This window comes from Caretta caretta, chromosome 16, assembly GCF_965140235.1.
Source record: "Caretta caretta isolate rCarCar2 chromosome 16, rCarCar1.hap1, whole genome shotgun sequence".
Taxonomy (NCBI): domain Eukaryota; kingdom Metazoa; phylum Chordata; order Testudines; family Cheloniidae; genus Caretta; species Caretta caretta.
Window position 1 is genome coordinate 14,076,096 of NC_134221.1, and position 16,768 is coordinate 14,092,863.

The 16,768-nt window shown below is 51.0% G+C and overlaps 1 protein-coding gene across 3 annotated transcripts; it reads right to left on the reverse strand.

Moving 5' to 3' along the window:
* Nucleotides 1-398: 398 nt before the first annotated feature.
* ASB6 (ankyrin repeat and SOCS box containing 6) lies at nucleotides 399-13,156 on the reverse strand. Of its 3 annotated transcripts, none has more exons than XM_048822571.2 (8): nucleotides 13,069-13,149; nucleotides 11,130-11,232; nucleotides 9,147-9,333; nucleotides 7,632-7,861; nucleotides 5,682-5,788; nucleotides 5,161-5,269; nucleotides 3,720-3,806; nucleotides 399-3,263 (listed from the first exon to the last, which is right to left on the reverse strand). In XM_048822571.2, exons 3-8 carry the CDS (start codon nucleotides 9,257-9,259, stop codon nucleotides 2,587-2,589), a joined length of 1,323 nt encoding a protein of 440 aa, XP_048678528.2. In that variant the 5' UTR covers nucleotides 9,260-9,333; nucleotides 11,130-11,232; nucleotides 13,069-13,149; the 3' UTR covers nucleotides 399-2,586. The 3 variants fall into 3 exon arrangements, with proteins under 3 accessions (XP_048678528.2, XP_048678530.1, XP_048678529.2); XM_048822573.2 differs by having other exon boundaries at nucleotides 7,632-7,813; nucleotides 13,069-13,146; XM_048822572.2 differs by lacking the exon at nucleotides 11,130-11,232 and having other exon boundaries at nucleotides 13,069-13,156.
* Nucleotides 13,157-16,768: the final 3,612 nt, after the last annotated feature.

Consider the following 16,768-nt stretch of genomic DNA (forward strand, 5'->3'; position numbering starts at 1 on the left):
TTTTCATTCTCTCTGCCCTGTAAACAAATAGCTGAGCCTGACTTCTTTCTTTCAGATTCTGGTTGCAGTCTAGTGTGAATCTGGCATCTCTGTACTGCTGTTAGCATCATTTTGGGTTATGCCAGTTTTATACTCGTTTCATCAAGATCAAAACTGAGTCCTACACTTAGGCCCACTGTCAGAGATGCGTGCAGGCAATCGCTGCCTCGTTTGTGTAATCTCACTGAAAATAAGGAATGAGTCCACGGTGCCTGGCCCATCCGTGTTACCCACTTACTGACAGCGGGGTGACTAGTCTCCCACACACTAAAGAGTGCTGCAGTTAAGTCTTCATCTCCCTACGGGACAGGTAGATCCCACCTGCTGAGCCCCTCTGCCCCAAAGGAAACAAACATCCATTTTCTATTACAACAGGTCATGTTTAATGGCTTGATCTCAGCAAGACACTGACACAGTGTTCCATTTTACACCCATTTGTCAATATGATCGTCAGCTGCTTCTGTGAAGTGTTGGGGGTACGGGTGGAGGGGCGAAGACATCGGGTGGATGGATTCTGGCAGGAAAGTGAATTGCATATTCTTGCCCTGCCATGAGTGTTAACAAATGGGTGGAAGTGATGGCCCGGGAGGAACAGCCTCATGTTGTATCCAGCTGAAACGTTAGCCACAATTACTTGAAGGCTTTTCATGCCTAGCTGGTAATTATAGGCAAATCACAGTGGATTTCCTCACTGGAGACTTTGCTTTTTCTCCCAGGGGGTGAGAATGGCTTAGCAGCTGTTTGGCTTTGGCACTTAGAGAAATTAACACACTGGAAGGAAACCTGCCCTGAGTGGATGGTGCTGTGACTCAGCCTTTCATCTCTGCAGCCCCAGGGCTGAGATCACACCTAGGGTTTAGCAGGGCACAAACCAAAGAAAACGAGAGCCCCACCCTTTGTTGCCAGGGCTTCGAGTGCTGCAAAGGTTTCAGAGTAACAGCCGTGTTAGTCTGTATTCACGAAAAGGAGTACTTGTGGCACTTTAGAGACTAACCAATTTATTTGAGCATGAGCTTTCGTGAGCTACAGTATGCATCCGATGAAGTGAGCTGTAGCTCACGGAAGCTTATGCTCAAATAAATTGGTTAGTCTCTAAGGTGCCACAAGTACTCCTTTTCTTTTTGCGAGTGCTGCAAAGTGCTCCTTTGGCCAAGGTGCGTGGCCTCCAGGAGGAGGCACCTCCAGCCCAAGACACACGGGGAGGGTCAGTGGAGCCTCAGCTGGAAACAAGCTTAGAGGCTCCTCTGCTCCTGTAGACTTGGTCACCACACCCAAGGCGCAGAGTGGAGAGCTGCACTAAAACCCCCCGAACTGTAGGAGCCGGGCTGAATGTGCCACTAGACTAAGCCAAAAGGACTGCCTGGCCTGGGAATCCACAACCAGGCCCCCTGTTAGCACTGTTCCTACAGTCTCCTCCTTGCCCCTGAGCACATCCTTTCACAAACCCATCATTTCCGGGTGCCACCCTCCACTTGCAATATCAGCAGCTTGCAAAGCCCTGAGCTAGAGTCAGATGCTGCCCCCAGCCCTGCCGCTTCCCTCTCCTTTGTAAAGGTTTCGCTGAGCCCAAGGCCCCCCCCAGATCACCGGGGCACCAGCCTTCGCCCCCACCGCTTGGCAGATGCCTGGGGAAAAGAGAGGGAACGCCAACCTCTCCCTGCTCTTCGTTTAGTCCCGGCAGGTGGTACAACAAGCGGACAAGCTGTTGCGAGAGGAGCGTGACTATGGCCCTTGAAATCCTGGGTGAAGTTAGTTGCTCCTCTGGCATGTGGCCCAGGCTGCCTAGTGCCACGTCTCCTGCTTTCCAAGCATTGGGAGAGCCGAGCCTGCTCCAGGCTCTGCACAGAGGGGTGTGGCAAAAGGCCATCAATCCCTCAGACAGCACCGCCCGCGCTTGGGCCTGGCCCGAGGGGAAACCGCCCGCATAGCTTATCGAGGAGGCACTCGCTGAACAATTTCTCCAGCAGGTCGTGGTTTCTTCCTGTCCCGGGCTGCACTCCCAGGAGACGGCAGCGTTGGAAGCCGCCATTCGCCTGAGGCACCACTTCAGCCCTTCCTGCACGGTGGGCGGAGAAGGGAGAGGAGGAATGTTTGTTCCTCGGCCTTATTCAAACAAGACGGCACAGTCGCGCAACCTGTGGGGTGCATCGCCTGAATCTCTGCTCCTCAGACTGGGCCCATGATCCCAAATCCAGGCAGGCATTTCTTGTACATCCCTGCAAAGCAGCCTTCTTACCAATGCTCATCGCTCGTAAAGGCACAAAGTCCAGATGACCAGCCCAATCCACTTACCCCTCTGCCCTCCCACCCCAAATCACACTTCATGGGGATTCAGGTAACATGCTATTGAGGGTATCCCTTCCCAGAGAAGCCAGGCCCCGGTATTTGTGGACAGCGTGGTGTGATCAAACAAAGCACTGGCTGGCAGTGGAGGAAGCTGATCTGGACCATAAGGAACCTCTTGCTCTTCCAGGTGGGGAAACCAAGTCACTGGAGTGTTTGGGGGAGGGACTGGAGTGAGGATTCCAGGTCTGCCCCCTGCCTGGCTCAGATGTCCTCCTCACCAGCACTGCCGTGGTCTATGAGGAGATACCACTTTAGCCTGTCGGGAAGCGGAAGGGCCTTGATCTTCACATCCACTGGCCACGGTTTGAGGCGCTGCCGGATATACACCCTGCAGAGATGTTTCAGGGCCTGTGGCGCGTGCTGTAGCTGCTTCAGGGAGTAGAAAAGGGCCTTGATCTTCTCCCCATGGAACCTGCAGCTGGTGGAGCTGATGTCAAAGTTGCTGGGCAGTTTGGGGATCTGCGAGCTGGCCACCATGAGCTCTAGGACCGTTTCTGCTTTTTGCAGGAGGTCAGCGGAGAAGCTGTCGTCTTCCGAGCTGCTGAGGTGGGAGCACAGTCTCTCAAAGACCACGTGAAAGCCCGACCAGCATGAGGGGCCATGGAGGGAGCAGTTGTAGGAGGCCCCCGACTCCAGCAGGAAGCGTAGGAGCAGGAAGTGGAGCTTGAAGCTCTTGAGGCAGATGTGGGTGAGGGACTCACGGGCTGGGCACTCACTGGGGTCAGCGCCGTGGGCCATCAGCAGCTGGGTGACCCGGAAACAGAAGCGGTTGATCATTCGCGCCTCCTCTTTGTCCCCGCCCACCGTCTCGGCAAGCAGGAAGATGACGCAGGTGAAGACAGTGTCGCCATCTTTCGTGGTGGCCTTCACGTCTGCTCCTGAAGCCAGAGACAAAAGGGGGAGCCACAGTCAGACGCCGCAATGGACACCGACTGCCTGGAACGGGGGGCTGACACCGAATGGCAGGTGCAGGTATGTGTCGCACCCCAGCACGTGGTACCTCTCCTCTGAACTGCAGCCCCAAGCCCCTGATCATTGTCACCCACCTCCAGCCCTCTTCTGCCTGCCATTTAGGGAGTAGATGGGGCTTTGATGGAGCGCACAGTAGCGACTGTTTCACCTGGAGAGACAGAATCTCTCTGTACCAACCTGTGTTGCCAGTTAAAACAATCTTCACAGAGGCCGTTATTTGTTTGTATTGTGGTAGCACCTAGGAACCCCTGGCATAGACCATGGTGCTAGGTGCTGTACAAACACAGAACAGACGGGCCCTGCCCAAAAGAACGCTTGGTCTTTACCGGGAAATGAGCCGACAGCTGCTCGGCTGCCCTCACCTCCTTCCAACAGGAGCCGGATGTTTTCAGTGTTGTGGATCTGAACTCCATCGCTGCTGGCCAAGGCATGCAGTAAGGCTGTCTTTCCTGTGGATAAGAGTATAAACCGGGGAGTGGGAGCATTACGTCAGAGTGACTTCTAGGAAGGGTCGCTTTTGGGCCTGTCCCGTCCACGAACCATGACAGTATGGAGGGGACACTCTGCATATAGCTCTGAAAAATAATGAACCCCCTTAATGAGGTATTCAAATCGCACAAGGATGCAGCAGAGGAAGCATACACAGCCTTGGGGATAGGGCTGCCAACTATCTAATCACACAAACTCAAACATCCTGGCCCCGCCCTGCTCACTCCATCCGCTCTCCCCTATCCTCACTCACTTTCATCAGGCAGGGGCCAAGAGGTTCGGAGTATGGGAGGGGGCTCTGGGCTGAGCCTGGGGTAGGGATCCAGGTGCAAGCTCTGGGAGGGGGCTCATGGCTGGGGCAGGGGGTTGGAAGGGGGTGAGGGATGCGGGCTCTGGCCAGGAGGTGCTTACCTCGGGCCACCCCCAGTCAGTGGTGGAGCAGTGCGAAGGCAGGCTTTCTGCCCGTCCTGGCCCCGTGCCGCTTCCGGAAGTGACTGGCACGTCCCTGGGGAGAATGGGAGGGGGTCACTACGTGCTGCCCCCGCCCTCCCCCGGGAGCCACAGAGACATGCCAGCCGCTTCCAGGAGCAGCACGGGGCCAGTGCAGGCAGAGAGCCTGCCTTCGCACTGCTGGACTTCTAGCAGCGTAAAATCTCCCAGTTTGGCTTCAGTGGCCTCCAGGAGATAAAGGCCGATTCCAGGAGATGCCCGGTGAAACTGGGAGGCTTGGCAACCCCACTTGGGGCTACTGCGTGTTTGCACAATACTGCTTTAGAGTCACCAGAGGGAGCACCAGACATTGTGACTCTTCCATTAGCCCCTGAGCATACCAGGGCAACTGCAAGCATGTCACAGCACAGACTGAGTGTGATCTCCCCGACTGGTGTAGGCAGGAATTAAGCGTCCTAGCCAGAAGTGCCAGGTAGTCAGAGCACGGCTACACTGCTAAAGCATGTTCGACTGTGGTTAAATCCCTGCTTGTCCTAGAAATACCAATAGCCCATTTGCCCCTGAACCCTGGTCAGGTTTGAAGGTCTTAACCTGGATCTGAATTTCCATAGGTGGTTCCTGCTTCTAAAATGGGCTAAACACTGGGCAACTCAGAAATCCAGAACCAAATTAACAGCCTAGATAAAAGAACCCAGGTGTCCTGCCTCCCAGTCCCCTGCTCTAACTAGGCCGTGCTGTCTGCCCATTCTCTTTGCTACGCATACCAATGGTTGCTTTCTGTGAGAACCAAGTGCCCCAGGAGTTAGGGTGGGGCAGGGGGCCAGAGGGAAATTCACTCCCTGTATGATGGAAAGGGGCACAGACCATTTTTGTCAGCCGCATTGACATCGGCACCGAGTTCCAGGAGACGCTGCAAACATGGCAGCCGCTCGGGCTCCTCACTGGCAAGATCCAGGGGGCTGCTCTCGTGAATCTGAGGGGAGGAAAGGCAACAGCAACTGGAAAAAGCCCATGATCTTCCGCTTTAGCACTTCGCGGTGGAGGCTGATCATACAGAACAATCCACAGTCAGACAATGGGGTGAAAAGCAGGGCTCGTACGGCCGGAAGGGAAGAGCGTAAGTTAGTCCCTTCAGCATTAGCGCTATGGGGCAAGGCAAGCAAAGGACTGTCTGCAGCCTGTGCAAACTACAAGTCCCAGCATGCAATGCTCCACCGGGACCTGAGCAGCCCAACACATTAAAGATAAAGGGAGATGAGTTAAGCAGGCATCACTCTGGCAGAGCAATTCACAGGCCTAGATCTCCCAGGAGGCGTTATCAGTACCATAAACCTAGGAGAGGTCAGATCCTTTAGCCCTGTGTCTAAGGTGGGTGCTTTCCATACCCGATCTCTCCGGTTAATGTCCGCCCCACGGTGCACAAGCAGCTCCACCATGTCCGGCTGGTTTCGGAGAACAGCGATGTGCAGAGCTGTGTAATAGGTGACAGGATCTAGGGCCAGAACCGAATGACAAATCAGGGAGTTTCAGAACTAAAGACGCCCTCCAAAAATATGAAACGGTCCAAGATAAAGTAGAATAACCCAAAGCAGCTGGGTTCAGAGAGTCCAGCTCCCCAGACGGGGCTAAGAGCGTGGGAAGGGGATGGGATCCTGCTTGGCTTGGAGGAATTACAAGGAGGGCTGGCCTGAAGCAAAGCAATTGACTGCCCAGGCTCTGCTGTTGTGGGGGCCTCGTCTCTAGGACAATGAACAAGCTGGCCCTAAGCCCCCAGCAGCCGGATCAGAAGAGCCAACTCCATCCCAGCCCCTTTCTGGCAGGCTGCAGCCCTGCTTTTGTGACAGTGGGGCAGCCCGCAGTCCCTACATGCTCTGCGACCCACAGGCGGGCCCCAACCGCCTCCCTGACAGCAATGGACGGACAAGAGACTCACCGCTTGTCACTGCTACCCTGCTGCATCTGGGCCTGCAAGGGAAGCAATTCATGGCCCAATACCCCCATCCCCACCCCCTTCCCAACAGCTGGATGCTCCACAGATCACGGAGCCGGCTCCGTTTAAACCCAGACACCCTGCAGGAGCCCGGCCAGGATTCCAGGTGTGATGTCACAAACGCCCAGTCACTGCCAGGGCGGGAGGGTTTCTCTGACACGGGCTGAACAGAAGAGTCAGTGTTGGTTTCTGCAGCTTTTTAAACCCTTCACCCTATTAAACAGGCCCATGCGCTGATGCACAAGGCTAATTCAAGGAGCGTTGCTGAGAGAGGCCGGATGTACAGCCCTGAAGTTCTCTAGCCATCCACAGCCCAGGGATAGCGTTGCCATGGTTAGGGCAAGCTAGTCGGCACAGACCAGCCAGCATGTCTCAATCCTGAGCTGAAGGGGTGGTTTAATCCCGGGGGCTCGCATCCTTGTGCTCGCTGCTGGGACTGGCAACACGGGGGTCTGTTGTGGCCACTAAACTGGCTTGAACCCCACCTTGCTCTATTCAACAAGCAGCCAGCAGTCGGTAACAGCTTTTCGTTGCTGTTGGTGGATTTGAACCGTGAACCTAAAGGCGAGGGGCACAGGGATTGCCAGACAAACCACTGCACTAGCCCGTCGCCTGCCCCACGAGTTGACACCACTTGGATTTTACCATCAGACTCTGGCCTAATATGTTCCTGTTTCCCTGGAACCAAGCTGGTGCTTGCGCCCTGGGAAGCCAGCACATTCCGACTTATGATTTAAACCTAAAGGCACTCACCAGCTTCCTGCGATGCCCAGAACATAAGCATAATGCATTTCCAAGTTGGCTCAGAGAAAAGCACCAAGGAACGGTGGAAGAGACCAGGCCCAGTGCCAGCAATTGCATTTTCATTAACGTTAATTAAAAAAAAGGCAACACAGCATCCTCTCCCTGGCTTGAGTTCAGAGAAAAGAAAAAAAATCAATCCATTGTGAGGGATAGGGGCATGGAAGGTCTTAGGAGACAGATTGCAAAGGACCAATTTTATTACCCACTGAAGGGGGTTTGGAGGGGAAAGTGGAATATCCTGTGATCCTACCCAGCTCACTGATCTTCCCCCTGATGGAAGGGGGTTGGGCGTTGGCTTCTTCCAAAACCCATAACACATCGAACACTGCTCCACGCATTAGACAGGTTAACTTGGGAATGACCAACCCAATGAGGAAGGGGCAGGGCTTGGGACCTCAATTCAGATCCAGGACACCTCGTCGTGGCTCCAATCCACCGGCCAGCCCACAAATGGACCTTCCCTCCCTCTCTGCCGCCTGCAAAGCCTGTTTGCATCAGGAACAGGGGTGCGCTTAGAACACATCATCTCCCCCAGATTTACCTTCAAAGATAAGATTGGCCCCATTCTGCAGGAGGATTTCAGCTGCATTCACCAGCCCAAGTTCAGCTACCTTCAGCAAGGAGTAGCTCACTCCTTCTTGGTAGAATGCGGAGTGGGTCTCTCTCTCCAACAGCTTGTTGAGGACCAAGAATTTGCTGCTGTCTTCAGCTAGGCAGCTGGGGCTTGAGACACAGAAAAATGGCCCATTGTTACAGCTCCATGCATTTCTCCTGGAATGTGCATTGGAAAAGGAAATGAGGGAGGCCTAAAATTGACAATGATATTATCTGCACGTAGGGCCTGATCCATGCTGATTGAAATCAACGGAAAGACGCCCACCAGTGTTTGGATCAGGCGCTGAGACAGCACCTTTCCTCAGAGGATCTCCAAGTATGTTGCTAGGGTAGGAAAGTCTCAACTCCACTTTGCAGAGGAGAAAAAAATAATAATCGAGGCACAGAGAGCATGAGGGACTTGCCTATAACCACATGGCACATCTGAGGGCGTGCTAGGAACAGGGCCCCGCACACCAACCTCTCAGACCTGCACTGAGCAGGCTAGATGACTCTCCCTTCTCACCAGGGTTGCAAGGAGCACAGCTGCGATCGAGGTGCCCAAGATATTTTGACTTTAGATGGGATTTAGGCACTTGACTCTGTTGGGCTCTTTCACAAAGCCCAGCCCAATAACCATCTCTGCAGGTGTCTTGCCCTCCTTCGTTCCAGTCTTGTGTTGTGGGAGCCAGCCGCACCTCGGTGCATTGCACCCTGCTTTCGCTGCTGCTCTCGTTTTAGGGTCTGACTGCCGTGGGATGTTTTGTTGTGCTCAGAATTAAGTGTCAGCTGCCTGAGAGAACTCCACTTAGTTCCTATCGCAAGAGTTTGCTCCAGGACAACAGACTCTAACAGGGAAGGGCTCTCTAAAGGGTTAAACAGCTCCTTTCTGCAGGTTTTGGGGAATACCGTAATCTGCCTTTTAACCCCTGTGTAAACAGTTGGCTCCACTATTAAAGGGCTCCCCAAATCTTCTTGGCACCCACATCCATCCAACGTTAGCATCCAGCTTTCCTACAGCAAAGGCCTCTGATTGTACAGTCAGTGATTCAAGGATAGCACACCAGTTAGCCCACTGGTGGAGACTTAGGACACCTGGGGTCTTGTCCCAGCTCTGCCACTGGACCTGCCAGGTGACCTTGGGCAAGTCATTTTACCTCCCTGCTTCCTCGTCCACTTCTTGTATGTTGTCTATTTAGACTGTAAACTCACTGGGGCAGGGACCACCTTTTACAACATGCCTATACAACAGTGGGACCCTGATTTCAGGTATGACCTCCACATGCTACTGTAATAACAATAACTTAAGAGTGTTAATTAGATACCACACAGCTATTCAGAGGAACTTCTGTGGAGAGAAGCTTAGAGTAACCCACAACCACTTATTTAATCCTTCATTCAGTTACTTAAAAAATAAACTAAGTCACAGAGTAAAGGCCACCAGAGTTTTGAAATTTGTTACCTCTCTAGAGTTTCCTGCTTCTCAGGATCCTGTATCCCCAGACATCCCAAGATCTCATCTACCAATGGCTGATACTCAAAAATGATCCTGCGGAAGCCATGCAAGAAAGGCATTGTGCTCTTCTATTCAAAGATCATCCAGAATATCCTTTTGGCTCAAGCACAAGAGATGGATTCTTCTTTTCTCCCTGAAATCAGACGGACGTTCAAACAGGGATCAGTTACAGGTTTCTGGAAGGAGACCATCAGATACAGTGCTGGGCAAAAAATGAGGATTTGGTGACACCAAAACATTTAGCAAATTTGTGTTGGTTTCATCCGATTGTTTTGGGTTGGAAAAAAAACATTAAACAATTCTGGAAAAAATCAAAACTTTCATTTCAATGTTTTTAAAATGTTTTGATTTTTCAGTTTGAAACAACTTTGTGTTTCAAAATGTCCTTTGATTTTATTCAAAACAATGTTTCAGTTTTATCGAAACAAAATGATCTGTTTGACCTGAAACAAATTTATTTTACTTTTCAATTTGCTGAAAATGTTTCCAGTTTGACCCAACACAATTTAAAAAAAACAAACTGCCAGTGAACTGAAAAATCTTTTATTCACACAAAACTAGCGAGAAGGTCTCACTAAGGGGAGACTAGGAGAAATAAGGGGAGCTGAGGGTTAACCATGACCATCTAACATGGTTTTAAACACGAGTTGTCCTGTCTGCGCTAGGACCACAGCCCTGTTTAAAATTCAAATTAGTTAAAACACATTGACTAATATTTTTCCTAGTTTAGATGTGGCCTAATTTTAATCAATAGGATAGTTAGAAACAATGATCAGGGAGTCTTGGTTCTGTTTCTTAAGAAGGATTCTCAACACCCGCTATAAACAGAAACACTCCATAGGTGTTTTAAAAAACCATTAACTACACTGAACTTAAAAGATCATAATGGTGCAAACAATACACTTTTTGCTGTGTTACTAGTAACACATGAGGTGCTCTGATGTCATAGTGACGAGCAGGATTTTAGAACCTAAACAGAGTAAGATTATTAAAAATGAAAGGATTGTAAGGATCTTATTTCAGTCATCACTATTTAGTTCCTTTGTTTACTTTTTGCATTTCTCCCAGTGTAGACAATGGGAATCAACACAGTCACCTCTACTGTTGTTTAGTCAATTTCACTTTCAGGTTCTCTGTGTGGCAGAGTGGGAATCTCTGCAGAGAAATATCTAGTTGTTTAGAAGCACCTGTTTTCACTGGATTTTTTCCCTTTTAATTTGTACAAGCCATGCTGGTCTTAGATTTTTAGAAAAGCTGGAGGGCTTCCCCCACGCCTTACACATTTTAAAAATTTGGGCCCCTATCTAGGTCGTGCCCCTTTAAATTCAAAATTTTTTTTAATTAAAAAACATTCCCTGAGTTGTTTCATGCGTTAATACAGAAGAACCAAATCATTAAAGCAGCTAGTCCATTTTCACTGTCCAAATACAAAATGTAAAAATAACCAAAACCATAGACAGAAGTAAATTAGATTTTTTTTCAGTTTCAATCATTTTAAGTGTCAGTAGTAACCAGAGGAAGGAACTTCTCGCTCAGGTTCTTCGCAATATGATTTTAGCCTGACAGTGCGTTGCTTTCAGCAAAGATTTAATTTCTGACTCTTCTACTGCTATGGCCCTGACCCTACTAAGACCTAGGCATGTGCTTAACTTTAAGCATTGCAAGTAATTCCATTGACTATTCACAGTGCATAAAGCACAGACAAAAATCTTCGGAGTATTGGGGTGTAATACTGTAAGTTCTTTAGGACAGGGGCTATCTTTTGTGTGTGTGTCTGTTCAAGGCCTGGCACATTGGGGCCCTGATCCTGACTGGAGCCTCTGATTGCCACCACAATAAAAATAATAAATGAATACCACCACCTGCGGGAATAACAAAACATCAAGATACCCCAAGGTTACCGCAGCAGTCACACGGTGCTTAATTCACCTGAAGCAAATGATGAACTTGTAAGAGCGGAATCAAGCAGTTAACACCTCCCTCCACTTGAAACAGGACCAGGCACAGCCAAAGGCTAAGGGCACGCAGCTGGCTGGGAAATTTCACAAATATACTATAAACAAGCAACGCTGTTTACATGGATGCACGCACACATATGTATGTTTCCCAACCAGCTCAACCCAATCATGAGTCCTCACACAGTGGGTCCCAGGGTACGGGCCAGGTGACTCAGTGACCACTTGCCATTGGTAGGGGCATGCACTTCTTTCTGGAGGCAGGGTGGCTCTCTGTGGGATCTCTCACTGCAAGAAGCAGCTTGCCTTTATTAAGTGGTCAGGGCTACCAGCAGCACCTTCCACAGTGGCAGCTACCAGGCATTGCAATAGGGGATGTGACCATCACACCACAAAGCCAGTCATGCCCCTGCCAAGTACCAGACATTGCAGTCAGCAACAGCATGCACCTGTCTACCATTGCACACTGCTGCACCCACACACGCCCGCCATTGCACACTGCTGCACCCACACATGCTATGTGCGCACACACACGCCCGCCATTGCACACTGCTGCACCCGCACATGCTATGTGCACACCCACACGCCTGCCATTGCACACGGCTGCACCCGCACATGCTATATGCACACCCACACGCCCGCCATTGCACGCTGCTGCACCCGCACATGCTATGTGCACACCCACACGCCCGCCATTGCACACGGCTGCACCCACACATGCTATGTGCGCACACACACGCCCACCATTGCACACTGCTGCACCCACACATGCTATGTGCACACCCACACGCCCGCCATTGCACACTGCTGCACCCACACACGCCCGCCATTGCACACGGCTGCACCCAGACATGCTATGCGCGCACACACGCCCACCATTGCACACTGCTGCACCCACACATGCTATGCGCGCGCACACGCCCACCATTGCACACTGCTGCACCCACACATGCTATGCGCGCACACACGCCCACCATTGCACACTGCTGCACCCACACATGCTATGCGCGCACACACGCCCGCCATTGCACACTGCTGCACCCACACATGCCATGTGCGCACACACACGCCCACCATTGCACACGGCTGCACCCACACATGCTATGTGCACACACACGCCCGCCATTGCACACTGCTGTGCACACACCAGCCTGCCATTGTACGGTGCCGCACCCACACACGCCCGCCATTGCACGCTGCTGCACCCACACATGCTATGTGCACACCCACACGCCCGCCATTGCACACTGCTGCACCCACACATGCTATGTGCACACCCACACGCCCGCCATTGCACACTGCTGCACCCACACACGCCCGCCATTGCACACAGCTGCACCCAGACATGCTATGCGCGCACACACGCCCACCATTGCACACTGCTGCACCCACACATGCTATGCGCGCACACACGCCCACCATTGCACACTGCTGCACCCACACATGCTATGCGCGCACACACGCCCGCCATTGCACACTGCTGCACCCACACATGCTATGCGCGCACACACGCCCGCCATTGCACACTGCTGCACCCACACATGCCATGTGCGCACACACACGCCCGCCATTGCACACTGCTGTGCACACACCAGCCTGCCATTGTACGGTGCCGCACCCACACACGCCCGCCATTGCACGCTGCTGCACACACACGTGTATGCCATTGCACGCTGCTGCACACACACGTGTATGCCATTGCACGCTGCTGCACCAGAGAGGGCCAAGAGTCCTGCCTAAACCCGAAGTAGGGCCTGAGAACCGCCGCCCGCTCCTCCGGGGGGGGGGCAGGCAGGGCTAAGTTCCCTTCCCCAGCGCCACTTCCCCCTTAGTGCCCGGGGCCGGGCAGTCAGCCTCCCCCGCCCCGTGCTGGGTTGCCCGCGCCAGCCTGGGCCCGGGGCACGCGCTCCTACCTGCCCGGGGACCCTCCTGGCGGGCGGCGCACGGGAAACGGAAACCGCCTCCGCAGACTGCAGCTCACCGTCCCTCTAGCGGCCGAAGGCGGGTGCTGCAGGACGGCTGGCTCAGCAGAGGGCAGCCGCCTACAGGGAAAGGGGAGCCAGGCAATCTCTGCACGTTGCAACCTGGGCTGGCCGCAGGGCACGTGCTTTGCAGGGGCTCCTTCTCCCCTGACGGCACCCTCCCCCCACTGTAGCTCGGGGGCTGGGTATGTCACCCCCCCACCCCCAGCCCCAAAGCCTGAAGGCCATCAGCGATGGCAATGGTCCAGGCTTGCGTCCTGCACTGTCAGGCAGGCTAAATGCCCGTCCTCAAACTTGGTCCGGCTCGGGGTTCACGCGAAAGGTTTGCAAATGTAGCCAAAACCCTTTGGGCCAAAATTCAGCGCCCCCCCGCCAAGCGTGGCACACAGTGCAAGCGTGCACCTTAAGTCTGTGCACGGCTAACCCATGCGGACAACTTGCCCATCTGCTGTTAACCAGCGTTTAAAGTACCTAACAGGGCCAGCTCGGCTTGCCACGGGCTAGTGCGCAAAAAAAGAAATTACGTGGGTGTGTGAGCTTCAGGGCCAGGTATTGCATTTTTAAAAGTACTTTTTTTACCTTTTGGGATCACAGCTCCAGACAAATGGAACACACACTCTGTCCCATTAACAGCGCCAGCCTAACTGATTGCTCAGCTTTTGTTGTACGTGATGGCCCTTACTGGCCCATTACTGTATCATGGCCCTAGAGGATGCAAGGTGTTCTATATTTCAGTAACAAAAGGCACATGAAGTTTCATACGCTGTGATACAAATGTTTGATTATTTTTGGACCATCGCTGGCCTGGTCCCATCAATAGAACACTGTGGGGTGCTCTACCTTAGCAAGAAGCTTTGTCTTGCATAGTTCATGTCCTGGTCCTTTGTTTCCTTGGAATGCAGGTCCACCTGGCGTGACTGATATTTTTGACACGTATCTAAGGGAGCCCTTGCCAATGGAAAAAAACCTGAAATGGTGACTGTTTGGTATTGTTTGCTGGCCTTTGAAAAAAGCCCATCCAAAGTGTCCTGTATCATATTGGTCGTCTATGCTTCTGAACCCTTCCCTGGGGCCTGTCCCTTGACACGGTGGGAAGGCTTATGTGGCCCAATGACCCCCATGAGCTGTAATTTATGGAACTTAACAACATAGAGGACATGCCAGCAGCAACCCAGGCTAGGTAGCAATGTTCCCTCTAATTTTTGACGGGCCGTGTGCACAAAAAATGTCTTCTGTGCAAATGTTTGTGCGTGCGGTATTTCACCATGTGCGTGGGGTGTAGGATCACGCGCACAGCTTAGAGGGAACAGTGCTAGGCAGAGATGGTAGCACCTTTTCGTGCCCTAAGCATCGTCTGATGGTGCAGGAAGGTTTTGGATTCAGAGGCCTCTGAACAACACAGGGGGTTGTCTGTATGCCTGCTTGGCTCCTTGGGCGAGTCATGAAGCAAGGTTTGTTTTTTTGTGAGATGCTCCTGGAGAGCAAACACTTTAAATAAACACATACTTCACATAAGCTATGTGCCACTTAGAAACTTTGGTGATAGCTGCCTTAGAAATACCCAAGATACCAAGATAAATAAGATAAGAAAACTACTTAAGTTATTGCAACTGCAACAACCATAAACCAAACTAAGGTACTGCTTATTTAGTTTTTACAGCTCACTCAGTTGGACAGTGAAAATAGGCAGGTCATTTTCTTTTTTGTTATGGTCAATAGCTCTTTTGGGTTCTCCAAGGCTAGGACAATATCACCACTTGGATTTACAAAACCCAAAGGATTAGTCACGTTTTAAAAATGGCAGGTTTCAGATTAACAGCCATGTTAGTCTGTATTCGCAAAAAGAAAAGGAGTACTTGTGGCACCTTAGAGACTAACCAATTTATTTGAGGGCAAATAAATTGGTTAGTCTCTAAGGTGCCACAAGTACTCCTTTTCATTTTAAAAATGGTTTTCAGTGATTTGTTTTTTCATGTGTAACCATTTCTGCTGCTATGAGGTTTTGCAAAACCCCTTTTATTTGACACAGAGAGAAACCTGGTCTAAGCAAAAGAGGGTGAGCCCAGCAGTCCAGCATTCTAATCCCATCTTTGACACGGGCTCCGTCTGTCACAGAACAAATCTTATCGGGTGAAATTCTGGCCCCACTGATGTCAATGGGCATTTTGCCATTGACATCAATGGGGCCAAAATTTCACTCTTAGGCTCTCAGCCTTGCTCTCCCCACTTGTAAGTAGGGGAAAGCGCTTGTAATTACATCATGCCCCTTATAGCTCCCACCAAGTGACCCTCACAGAAGCTGCAGCATCCCATTCGGTCCTCGAAGACTGGTGCAGTCTCTTGGGACCTGAGGCAAGGGTGGGCTAAGAAGGGTTAGCTTTTAATCAGTAACCTTTGATTTCACCAGTCCATTAGTCACACTGCTTTAGTCAGAGAGATAATCTGTCTACCAAAAATCAAACTTCACAGCTAGGCAAAGTAAGAAAAAAGCTGCTTGACAACTTCTTATTAGCATTTGAGTTAAGGATTTTTTTCACTTTGTACATTTTGCTGTGATGCTCACAATTTGTGTGCACAATGGTTTAACTTTTTGAATCGCAGCGCGTTTACTGTCATTAACTAATTACTGTCTGACCCTCGTTGTCTGATCCCCGTCCCCATCATTTCATGCAAGCGTGGAAATTTAAACAGCTAAACATAGACAAAAATGCTTAAAATACACATCAATATGATTGATTGAAATTATACCCAACAAACTGGCTTCTGCCACGTCTCGATATAAAGCATCGTGCACTCTGCTCTGGGGACACTGAAACCAGAGTTACGGATCTGCTTTTTCACAGGGGCTCCAGGCTAGCCCTTTGCCCATGTTAATCCTGTCACCCTCTGCCTTGTATCAGAGTCAGAAGTACAGTACATGTGGCATGGCACATGCAGTCCTAGGGGAGAAACAGAGCAAAGATTCAGAGGCAGAGCTGGGCACTTCCCCCGCCCCAAATAGGGCAGATTCAGTGACATTTTGCAAATTTGTGTCATTTCCACTGAATTGTTTTAGTCAAAACCAAACAAACAAACAAAAAACCCAACCCGAATAGCCTCCCCCCTGCAACATTCCAACGATCAAAACCTTTAGATTTTCCAATTGAAAATGACTTTTTGTTTCAAAAAACCCTTTAATTTTACATTTAAAAAAAATAAGATGTTTTATGATGCTCAAAACTCAACCGGAAATATTTTGTTTCAACTGAGACAATTTTTTTCGACTTTTCAATTCACCAAAAAAATTTTTTAAAAGTTGTTTTCCATTCAGTCCAAAACCTTTTCGTGCCCCCTCCCCCGCCCCCCAAATGGCCAGCAAACCGAAGAGTCCATTAGTCACACTGCTTTAGTCAGAGGGATAATGTAGGTCCTTCCAGGGCCCACATCATTGTAGGGCCTGAGCCCCATATGCCAGACACTGATGAAGCAAAAGATTTTTAACAGGGGCAAGGCCAATGGCTAGTCACCACGACCAGGGGGCTCTTCCTCTCTGCACTGGTGCTGGCCCAATTTTGAAACTGAGGCAGCGGGACTTACCTTTGATAACTGCCACTCCGCAGGTCACAATGTCAGGCTCCTGTCTTTAGAAATT